The 12,367-nt window shown below is 33.5% G+C and overlaps 2 protein-coding genes across 2 annotated transcripts in view; one reads left to right on the top strand and one right to left on the bottom strand.

Annotated features, from left to right (window-relative positions):
• Positions 1-3,037, top strand: part of LOC103501611 (polyubiquitin 4-like) — a 127,502-nt gene extending 124,465 nt beyond the window's left edge. The window contains exon 4 of the mRNA XM_051085711.1: positions 2,800-3,037. Coding sequence (XP_050941668.1) covers positions 2,800-3,037 — 238 coding nt within the window. The remainder of the gene's footprint in view (positions 1-2,799) is intronic.
• Positions 3,038-5,514: 2,477 nt separating this feature from the next.
• Positions 5,515-7,407, bottom strand: LOC103501607 (2S seed storage albumin protein-like). The gene is made up of 2 exons (XM_008465219.3): positions 7,016-7,407; positions 5,515-5,987 (listed from the first exon to the last, which is right to left on the bottom strand). The coding sequence occupies exons 1-2, from the start codon at positions 7,241-7,243 to the stop codon at positions 5,679-5,681; spliced, it is 537 nt and encodes a 178-aa protein (XP_008463441.1). The 5' UTR covers positions 7,244-7,407; the 3' UTR covers positions 5,515-5,678.
• Positions 7,408-12,367: the final 4,960 nt, after the last annotated feature.

Below are 12,367 nucleotides of genomic sequence, written 5' to 3'. Positions count from 1 at the left end.
TAATGTCGGTTTTAAACCGACATCAAAGCCCAACTGACATTAAAAGGCTTCAATAACACTATGAAAGATGTCGGTTGAAAACCGACATTAAAGGCCTTTAATGTCGGTTTAAAAGCGACATTAAAGATGCCTTTAATGTCGCTTTTAAACCGACATTAAAGCCCAACCGACATTAAAGGCCTTTAATAACGCTCGCAAAGATGTCGGTCGCCAAGTGACATTAAAGGCCTTTAATGTCGGTTTTAAACCGACATTAAAGGCCAGATTTCTTGTAGTGAAAGACCATGAAAAAAATCGTTGAATATTGGATAACCAAATCTAAACGATCGTGTACAAAAAAATAGTCAAATCTAAACGACTGTACACCAAATAATCTTAAAACAACTGTCTATATTTGAGTACCCAAATTTAAATGATCAAATTTAAACGATCGTACACTAAATATAAACGGTCGTGTACTAAATCTTGAAAAAAAATCATCGAGAGTTGGCTGCCCAAATTTAAACAATCAAATCTAGCTAAACGATCGTGTACCAAAAAATATTGAAAAAAATCATTAAGATTTGGCTACCCAAATCTAAATGATTATGTACCAAATATAAATGATCGTATACCAAAAAATTTTGAAAAAAATTGTTTAGATTTGGCTATCCAAATTTGAACGATCGTGTATGGAAAAATCTTGAAAAAAATCGTTTAGATTTTGCTATCCAAATTTAAACAATTAAGTACAAATATCAAATAATAGTCAAATCTAAACGATCGTGTAGGAAAAGAATAACAAAATCTAAATGACCGCCAAATATATTACGCCCGTTGAGTGTCAATTAATCACATGACATTTTTTGTATTTTCCATTGTGGGCCTGTAAACTTTTTCCGTTTTCAAAATTGTTCTATGGAATGTAAATATTTTGTCGCTTTATTATATTTTTTAAAATATCCCTTAATTCATTTTATTTTTTTCCCTTATAATATCCTAAATATTACTGATATGTTTTTTTAATATTGTAATTATCTAGACTTAATTATGGTTCCTCCCAAATTTATTAGAGTTTAATGGTTGTTTGAGAGTCCTCGTCTCTAGAAGGAAAAAAAAAAAAAAAAACACTAAAACCAAGAGATAATGACTTTTCATGAACACCAAACAATTTCGTTTCTCTAAAGAGTCGAGAATAGAAATCAAAGTGCTTTTTTCTTATTTAAAAAAAAAAAAAAAACGACTCTTCGTTTTCTTCCATATGAAGCATTAATGCAAAAACTCATAGTATTTTCCACTATAAATATATATGTTCTCAATTCATTACTTTCAAATATACAAATCAATCAATCTAAAGCTGCATCAAACTCCCTTCAAGAACTTGGAATTCACAGCATCCCAAGGTAACAATTCCATTTGAATTTTGATGATGCTTTTTAGCATAACATTAGGAATAACTCAACTCCTATTATCCGTAAAATCATTTTGTTTTTGAAAAGTAAGCAACATTACTGCCATCTCCAAATTTTTTCCTATGTAAAAATGATAGTCTTAGTTTTCAAAATTCAAAACTTAAAAACCAGAAATAGCTACCAAATAAAGCCTTTATATGTTAATTTGTGTTTGTGAATTTTAAAAATAATTCAGATGCAGATCTTTGTGAGGACATTTCATAGGATGATAATTAGTTTAGATATGGTTGAATTAACGGTCACAAATGCAAATTTGAATGCTAAAATAGAAGCTAAGCATGATATAGGTGTTGAATCTCAAAAACTTGTTTATGCAGATGCTTCAACATCATCCAACTCTTTCATATTATAATATTCAGAATTATTCTGCATTGTGTTTTGTTCTTTGTACTCGTGGTCGCTTTTTAAATAAGTTTTAATTAAATAACACATTTTAGTTTTTCTTTATCATCATTATCAATATTATGGCTACCTCTTTTCTATAACTTTTTTATCTTCTCAACTTTTTCTCTTTCTACATTTAACTTTCAATGTTATGCTATAGCTCATTTCAGTTTTTTTTTTTTTTTTTTTTTCACTACAACTCTTCTTTTGAAAGTTTACTTTTCCAAATAATCGTTATATGCATAGAAAAAAAAAATCAAATCTTCTTTCCTTATTAAATATCATATTTTCTTCCTATTAATTTTATATATTTAGTTTTTTCGAAAATTGAAAAGAAACGAATTATTACCCATCATTTAAAAAACCATTACACTTTATTTTATATATTCTTTTAGTTTTTTTATTTTTAAAAATTTACTTTTTAATAAGAAAATTGTAATTATCCAAACTACTAACTAAAATAAAGAAAATATTATTCTCAATTAATTTATTAGAGTTTTATGGTTGTTTGAGAATCTTCGTCTTAGAAGAAACTCAACCCAAAGAAACAATGACTCTTAATTAACACCAAATTAAACAATTTAGTTTTCCAAAGAGGTGAGAATAGAAATCGAATTGTATGTACATTTCTTCATTAATTTTTCTTTTTTCTTGAAAAAAGGACTCAATCGTCTTCTTCCACAATAAACCATTGAATGCAAGAACTCATAATATTTTCCACTATAATTATACACGTCCTCACTTTTCTACTTTCAGTAAAAAAAAAAAAAAAAAAAAAAAGAAAACCAACTAATCAAAGCTTCATATCAAAATCAACCTTCGAGAACTTGGAATTCATAAGATTTCAAGGGAACAATCTCATTTCAACTTTGTTGATGATCTACAGTATAAAATGACAAAATGATTATGAAATAGGACCTTAGTTACGTTAATTTGTGTTGTGAATCTGAAAAATAAGAATGCAGATGCAGATATTTGTGAAGGCGTTGAATGATGGGAAAGTAATGAGTTTGGATGTGGAACCAACGGCCTCAATTGGAAGTTTGAAGGCTAAACTAGAAGCTAAATATGGCATACCTGCTGAATCACAAAAGATTATTTATGCAGGAAAGATTGTCGAAGATCATCAAACTCTTGCATATAATAATATTAAGAATGATTCTGTATTGCATTTGGTTATTCGTGTACACGGTGGCTTTTAATTAGTTTTAATTAAATAACACAACTTTTATTCTGTTATATATTATTAAAAACTAATTACATACCACAGTTATTATTATGTACGTGCTATCAATATTAATGACTTGTTCTCTCATCTCATCAACTTCTCTCCCTCTCTAATCTGAATTAATCTTTAAATTAATCTCATATTATTTAGAAAATAAATTAAATTATTGAGAACATTATATTGTGCTTTTTTAAGATCTAAAAATAGAAACCAGGGTGATTTAGCACAAATGTCAAATTGTATTGGACTTTGTTTGATAATAATTTGTTATCGTTTCTTAAATTTATGTTTATTTTGATCTCTTATGTTATTTATGTTTGAGTTTTTGAATGCTTAATCAAATTTTAATGGCATAAAGTAGTTTAATTTAAAAATTATTATAAGACATTTAAAGTCAAATTTTTAAAAAATAGGATTAAAATAAAATGATTTAGTTACAATTATACATATAATGCAAATGTATGTACATCAATTGTTTTTAATTATTTCTTTTAAAAAGAATTATTAGAAACTAAAATAACATTTAGTACGGGAAATGAAGTAAAATTTACTTTTTAGTATCCAAGGTTGGATGAGTAGGAGTGTTTTGTCTTTGAGTTTTAATAATGTCTTTGTTCCGAGACTATTTTCTGTTTGATTTTTTTTAGAGAGATGAATTTTAGAAAATGTTTTTACTTTATCACAATAAAATTAGGATCTTTTCAAAAATATAAAAAAGCATCAAAATATTTACACTCTATATAAACAACTTTAAAAACGGAAAAAACACACAGACCCATTGTGTAAAATATAGAAAATGTCTCGTCAACCAAGCCATAAATAACGCGTGCGTAATATATTTGTGATCATTTATATTTGGTTATTGTTTGATACGCAATCGTTTAGATATAATTCAATATATACGTGATCGTTTAGATATGGTTCAGTATATATGCGATCGTTTAGATAAGGCTACAACACGATCGTTTAGATATGGTTCAGTATATATGCGATTGTTTAGATAAGGCTACAACACGATCGTTTAGATATGGCTACAACGCGATCGTTTAGATATGACTATAATTTATACGTGATCGTTTAGATATGACTACAATTTATATGTGATCGTTTAGATATGACTACAATTTATATACGATCGTTTAGATATGACTACAATTTATCGTTTCAATTTCATCATTTAATTTTGTTACACGATTGCCCAAATCTAAACGATTTTTTTCTTTTAAATTTGGTACACGATTTTTTTAATTCTTTGGTACACGATCGTTTAGATTTCTTTACACAATCGTTTAGATTTATTTGTACGATCGTTTACTTTTTTTTACACAATCATTTACATTTGGTTACTCCAATCCAAATGATTTTTTTTTCATGATTTTTTATACAAGATCTTTTATTTTTTTTACACGATCGTTTACTTTTTTAAACGATCGTTTACATTTGGCAACTCCAATCTAAATGTTTTTTTTTTCAAGATTCTTTTATTTTTTTTACACGATCGTGTTTAGATTTTGCTATTTTGTTGTACACAGTCTGTCGTTTAGATTTTGTTACCCAAATATAAAAGCGTAAAAAAAATAAAAGAAGAAAGACTACGGAAAGAAATCGCAGTGAAAAAAAGAATAGAAAAAGTAGAAAGATGATGGACTTAAAATCGAAGCGAAAAAAACCGAAGAGAAAAAGAAAAAAACAATAAAAAAATTAAACAACATAAATAAAGAATAGAAAAATAAGAAAGATGAAAAGAAATCGTAGAAAAGAAAAAGAGAAAAGAAGAAAGAGGGGAACGAAAGAAACACGGGGAAGACGAAATAACATGAAGAAAACGAATTGTGAGGAAGAAATGAAGGATGAAAGACCAAATCTCGAATATTTAAAAAATGACACACGGACCGTAAATAATTTACAATTTTGTTACATTTATGTAAGTTTCCCATAAACAACTATACTAAAAAGAATTGTTTATACTAAAAAGAATTACAATTTAAAGTACAATTTAAAAATGCATAGATTGATTATTACTAAAAAGATACATCTTTTTTACAAAGGTAATTTTCTAAAAAAGAAAAAGGATGAAAAAGTGAACCTAGTAATTTAACTTCCAATCCTTAATAAGGGAAAAATTGTTGTAAATAAATGAGCTCATTTTGGTATTTTCGAAAACATCTTCAGTTATTAAATTAATTGCTTCACATTAAATTAAAATGGAAAACAAAATTAAATGAAGTAAACAAAATAATTAAGATTCAACGAAATTAAATGAAGTAAACGAAATAAGTAAAATTCAACGATAATTATTCCAAGTAGGAGCCTAACACTTATTTTGATTTATTTCGATTTCAACACACAAAACAAAAACAAAAACCAAAAAAAAAAAAAAAAAAAAAAGAAGAAGAAGAAGAAGAAGAAGGTAAAGAAAAGAAAATTAAACCAATAAAAAGAAAGAAAAAAGAAAAAAAAGAAACTAAGTGATGTTTCTTTAAAACATTAGTACATAGATCTCCCACTAAGTTGGGGAGCCTTCATATTTTATTGATTATTGCTCCATTTTTCAGATTGTTCAACCTCAATGGGCTCTCTCTCTCTCTCTCTCTCTTTTCTTTCCTCTTATTATTCTACAATGGAGTGGTTGATCGGAGGTCACACCGGCGTCGGCTGAGACGGCAGACCGACGGTAAGTTTGTAGCTCTTTCCAGCATTTGTCCAACGTCCATCCCCTGCAGCTGCCCTTGCTGCCTACGGCGCTGTATGATCTGACGAAGCCCCTCGCACCGGCATGCATCGTCCATCCCTCTCAGCTGCTGGCAGCATTCCTCCAGATGCTCCACTGCGTCTTCCTCTTCCTCCGCTGCTAACAGCTGCCGGAAGCGGCGGGGCCGTGTCAGTAACCTCTCACAGTGGCGCAGCCTTTCGCCTCCTCGAATCTGTCACATTTTTAGGGCGGACATGATAGGTGTTATCTTTGGCTGTTGGGAAATATAAAGTGAAATAAAACATTTGTGTGTGGTGAGTTATAACGTTTTCTTTTTCAAAGAGTTCAAAATTGTTAGTTTAATTCTTAAAACAAAATTATTTTCAAATTTATGTGTTTTCTTAGTTTTCAAACTTTGGGATTTATGAATGTTCGGTTTGTTCTATATGAAATGTGAAATTTGTATTTGTTTATTTTGGTTGAAAAAAATTTTGTAAATTTTTGCGTATATAACTCTACTGTGGTATTTAAAGAGTTTATATATGTATGTATATATAATTTAGCAAAAAATGCAACCTTTTGCTTTAAAAAATTGAGAGAGAATATGCAAATTATGCTTAATTTTTAAAAATTAAAAGGTTATGAGAAGGACTCTTAGTTTTTTGTTTTTAGATTTTTCTGAAAATTTATCTTATAATAACCCTTCTTCCATGTCTAAATTTGTAGTTTCATTATTTAGTTTTTCACCAATATTTTTGAGAACCATTTTAGTTTTTGAGAGTTAAAATATATATATATATATATAAATCTCTGAGATAGTTTTTATTTTTAAGATTTTGCTAAAAAGTCATATAAGAAATAAATCTCTAAGATAGTTTTTATTTTTAAGATTTAGCTAAAAAGTCATATAAGAAATTGGAAAGAGAGAAGCTTTAACTTTAAAAAAATAAAAACAATCAAAAACTCAAATAGTTACTAAATAATGTCTAAACTAATAATTAGGCAATGAAATCTAAATAATTATGAAATATAAATTTAAATAAAATATATAAAATTACCAAAATAATTAATTTTTAAAAAATATTAAAGTAAAATAGTTATTTGTTTAAAAATAAAAAAAAAAACACAACCAAAATACTTTGGTGGATGTATGCATGTTCCCATCCCAACCAATACAATAAAAATAAAAAATAGTATGAAACTATAATTAGAGAATAAATGAAACTATAAAGAAAAGGGAACTCGAAAGGCGAGAATTACCTGCTGACGGCACCTCTGCAACCAAGGGCGTTGGCGTTGGTTTTCATCGTCGAACTGGTGGTCGGAGGCAGCAACTGCTAAGAGGAAGAGGGAAAGGAGGAGGATGGAAACGAGTGGTTTAGTAGACATCATTATATGGGTTTTGAGTATAATGTTTAAAGAGGAGAGTGGGGGAGAAAAGTGGTGGGTGAAAGGATGAGTATTTGAAGGAATAAGAGAGCAATGCATGGATGAGACGTGGAATTTTGAAGCATGTATTGTGTGGCTTTTAATGGCTATGGAGATTCCTATGTTTCTTCCACGTTCATCATCTTCTTTGCCATTTGTTTTTCTTCTTTCTTTGTTTATTTCCTTACATACTCAGTTCCAAGTCTTCCAAACGTGTCAAATACTTCTAATACAGCATCAAAAACGTGTCTATAATAATAACCATACTGTATTCAACTTTTGTTTTGTTTGTATTTTCTTTAATTCGTGAATAATATATTAGACATAAGAATTTTTTTAATAATATATTAATTAGAGATTTTTGCAAAAATAGCAAAAACAATTATGAAAATAATGCCCGTGTCCCTACATTGTTTAAATTGTAAAAGTAGTAAATTTAAAAGCGAATAACTCTCTGATAGCTCTCTTAGCTTTTCGATAATTGTCTGATAGCCAACATATTTGTCATATTCGCAATATGAAAAAAGAAAGATTATGGGTTAATTTTTTCAAAATTTTTACCATATTATGCAAATTTTCTATTAATTATAAAATTGAAGAATAGATATTTGTTGAACTTAACTTTTGAAAAAAATATGTACATTTTGCTAAAGATTATTAAAGACCGTTTAGAAAAATATATATTTATAGTAATTATTAAAAGAAATCTACATTTTATCAAAGATTATTAAACACCGTTAAAAAAATGATATACATTTACTATTGAACATCAAATACTAAAAAATATAACAAAACGACAAAATACTTACATTGTATAGAACAATTCTAAAAACAGAAAAAATTCCACAGGTCCACAATAAAAAATACCAAAAATATGCATAATATATTTGGTACACAGTCGTTTAGATTTGACTATTGTTTGGTACACGATCGTTTAGATCTGGATAGTCAAATCTAAACGGTTTATTTTTTCAATTCTATCATTTAATTTGGTTACACAAAGGTTTAATTAAGTTACACGATCGTTTAAATTTGGTCGTTCAATTTTTTTTTTTCAAAATTTGGTACACGATCGTTTAGATTTGGCTAAACGATTTTTTTAAATTTTTTTTGCTATATGATTGTTTATTTTTGTTACACGATCATTTAGGTTTTGCTACTTCAATCTAAACAATTTTTTTCAAGATTCTTTATACACGATCTTTTATATTTGATTACCTAATCTAAACGACGTAAAAACAGAGGAAAAGAAAAAGACAATGGATGCAGCTAAAAAGAAAAAGAAGAAAGACGATAGAAAGAAATCAGATTTGGTTACTCATATTTAAACGACGTAAAAAATAAAGAGAAAAAAAGAAAGACGATGTGTAACGACCCAACTTTTCCGGACTAAGCTGAGGTCACTACCAAATACCAAAACTCGACCATTCAAAATAAAATTTAAAACAGACCAGATACGATTCAGTAAAACATTATAAACCTTACAAAAGACAGTTTCGGGCCCTATTTTTAATACCTCAAAAAGTCACAAAATAAAATGTCAAGTCACCAGTCCAAAAATCACAATCAAAATATTCTGACAAAATACATAGCGGAAGCGAAAGAAAAACGGACGCGTCCATATGGCCTTCACGCCTCCTTCCTGCCTCTCGTCGGTCTGCCCCTCGCTGTACCCCTACCTGAAAAGTTAAAGAAAGGAAAGGGTGAGTATAAACATACCCAGTAAGGGACCCACTACTGGGCCCGTTAGGGAACATCAGTTAACTTCCTATTCGGGGGTACCCTACATAACAGTCTAGTGGTTCCGTAGAACGCACATATCAGTCTAGTGCTCCCGAAGGATGCACATATCAGTCTAGTGCTCCCGAAGGATGCACACATCAGTCTAGTGCTCCCGAAGGATGCACATATCAGTCTAGTGCTCCCGAAGGATGCACATATCAGTCTAGTGCTCCCTAAGGATGCACATATCAGTCTAGTGCTCCCGAAGGATGCACATATCAGTCTAGTGCTCCCGAAGGATGCACATATCAGTCTAGTGCTCCCGAAGGATGCACATATCAGTCTAGTGCTCCCGAAGGATGCACATATCAGTCTAGTGCTCCCGAAGGATGCACATATCAGTCTAGTGCTCCCGAAGGATGCACACATCAGTAAGGTACACTACCCCATAGATGAAGCTAACCGTTACCCCTCAGCCCTTACCAAACTATCTACATCAGTCACATCACAACGGCATTCATATTACAGTCCCGCCATAGGCTTTATCAGTCAGATAGTATAGGCTTAAACATCTACACCCTCAGTTGCTATATGCATTACCGATTCGTACTCCAATAGGGAAACCCTAGGCCCAAACGACTAACCAACCAAAACAGGACTCACTGTCTTTCCCATCCAAACTCCATGAACCACATCCAGACCAGAGTTTAATACATACTAACCGTAACTTTAAGGTCCATCAACACATAATTTCAATCCACAACAGCAGTCACAGTATAATTTCATCAGACCGAAAATAATATCAGCACTTAACAGTCAACACGCATACAGATATTCAGTACAGTCACTAACGTGTAATCCCCTGTGGATTACTACGGTTTTAGCCTGGACTCGGGGTCCAGTAGTAGGAAAACCCTTACCTGAAACTCGGTGATGCCCCTCGATTGAAAACTACGCTCAACAGATCCACCTAAACGAAACACGAAGGTTTTAGTTGATGACTTTAGTAGCAGTTGATTTAAAAAGGTCATCCGTTGACTTACCCAAGGGAAGGAAGCTATCTCCAACCAGGCCTGCCGCGGAACCCGAGAACTTAAGCGTCAACTCTGCACTACCTTCAAGGGAGAAAAGTAGGGCCATATCTTATTCCAATATTCAAACCCTAATCGGATGTAGCAACATTAGAGAATTCATCGAAAACAATCCTTACCGAAGACTCACCGTGACCCGGAGCGGAGGAAGGAAGGCTTAGGTGGCTTGGTGAAACAAGGAGCTCGGCTCGGCTTGAAGGCGCTCGGCTCGGCTCGGCTCGGCTCCACCTCGGCTCGGCTCGGCTTGGTCTCGGCTCGGCTCGGCTTGTGGCTCGGCTCGGCTTGGCCTCGGCTCGGCTCACTCGGCTCGCGGCTCGGCTCACTCGGCTCGCGGCTCGGCTCACTCGGCTCGCGGCTCGGCTCACTCGGCTCGCGGCTCGGCTCGCGGCTCGGCTCGCGGCTCGCTCGGCTTAGGGCTCGGCTCGGACAAGGATGGCGGCTCGGGTACGGCTCGCGGCTCGGCTTGGTCAACTCGGCTCACCCGGATTGTGTGGCTCGGATCGGAAACGGGCTCGGGTCAGCTGGAACCGGGTCGGGTCGGGCGAACGGCTAGCACGATTCCGCGGCTTCTTTTCCTTCCGGCGAACGACGGCGCTTCCTCCGTGCTCGGTCGGCGTTGGAGACACAAGCTGATGACGGAGAGTACGCCGGCGGTGGTAGAACGACGAGAGAACGATGGAAAAAGAAAAGGAAAATGGATGGTTCGGGTGGCGGTGGCGCGGCGGAGAGGAAACGAAAACGGAGGGAAAGGAAAGGAGATGGTGGCGGCGTCGGCTTCGTGAAGGCAGACGGACTGCCAGGCGAAGAACGGAGGAAGAAGGAGGAATGGATGGCGGCGCGCGGCAGACGAACGAAGAAGAAGGCGAAGGAGCTCGGGCGTCGGGGGGCTGCGGGAGAGAAAAGAAATTTCGAGGGGGGGGGGGCTGCGCGGCGCGTTTAGGGTTTTTGTTTTTAAAAAATTTTATTATATATATATATATATATATATAAATCTTAAATAATATAAAGTATTAATAAATTAAATTAAATAATAATATATATATATATATTAAATAATAATAATAATAATAATAATAATGAAGTAATAAATATAATAATATTAATAATATTAATATTAAATAAATAATAATTTATTTTGTTGTTTTAGAAATAACAATATTTCTATAATATTAATTTATAATAATATTTATAATATTAATATTATAACCAATAAAATAAACATTAATAATAATAATATAATTAATATTATATTATTATTATATCAATTTGTATTTTAAATAAAACGAGAACAAAATTTTACCTTAAAAAAAAAATTTCGGAGCGTTACATTCTTCCCTCCTTAGGGAACTTTCGTCCTCGAAAGTTTTTATTCCTCGAACAGTTCGGGATAACGGGATCTCATGTCGTCTTCACGCTCCCATGTAGCCTCTTCTACCCGGTGATTCCGCCATAAGACTTTAACTAGGGGAATTTGTTTATTTCTCAACGTCTTCACCTCTCTAGCAAGCACCTCAACAGGTTGTTCAACATAGCTCAAGTTTTCATCAATCTCTAGTGGCTCGTAATCCACTACATGGGATGGATCTGGCACGTACTTCCTCAACATAGAAACGTGAAACACATCATGGACTGCCGAGAGTGATGGAGGCAACGCCAAGCGATAAGCTACAGGGCCAATCCGCTCCAGAATCTCAAATGGCCCAACAAAACGGGGACTCAACTTTCCCCTCCTTTCAAAACGCAAGACACCTTTCATAGGTGCTACCTTTAAGAACACCTTATCCCCTATCTCAAACTCAAGGTCCTTCCGCCTCACATCTGCATAACTCTTCTGTCTACTCTGAGCGGTATGCATGCGTGATCTAATCTTCTGAATTGCTTCGTTAGTAGACTGAACTAACTCAGGACCCATCAATCTCTGCTCACCTACCTCACCCCAGCAAACCGGGGATCTACAACATCTGCCGTACAGGGCCTCAAACGGTGCCATGCCAATAGTAGCCTGATAACTGTTATTATAAGCAAATTCCATCAAATGTAAGTGGGAGTCCCAGCTACCTGGAAATTCCAATGCACACGCCCGTAACATATCCTCTAAAACCTGGTTCAGACGCTCAGTCTGACCGTCAGTCTGTGGATGGAAGGCCGTACTAAAGTCCAACCTCGTGCCCATAGCAGTCTGTAAACCCTTCCAAAATTTGGAAGTGAAACGGGCATCTCTATTAGAAACAATCGACACTGGCACTCCATGTAATCTCACTATCTCAGACATGTACAACTGTGCCCACTTACTAGCAGTATAGGTGGATTTACCCGGAACGAAGTGCGCTGATTTAGTAAGTCTGTCCACCACAACCCAGATCACTGTAAA

This window comes from Cucumis melo, chromosome 6 (genome assembly GCF_025177605.1).
Source record: "Cucumis melo cultivar AY chromosome 6, USDA_Cmelo_AY_1.0, whole genome shotgun sequence".
Lineage (NCBI taxonomy): Eukaryota > Viridiplantae > Streptophyta > Magnoliopsida > Cucurbitales > Cucurbitaceae > Cucumis > Cucumis melo.
The sequence above is the reverse complement of the archived record's forward strand: the minus strand, read 5'-3'. Positions and strand labels throughout refer to the sequence as shown.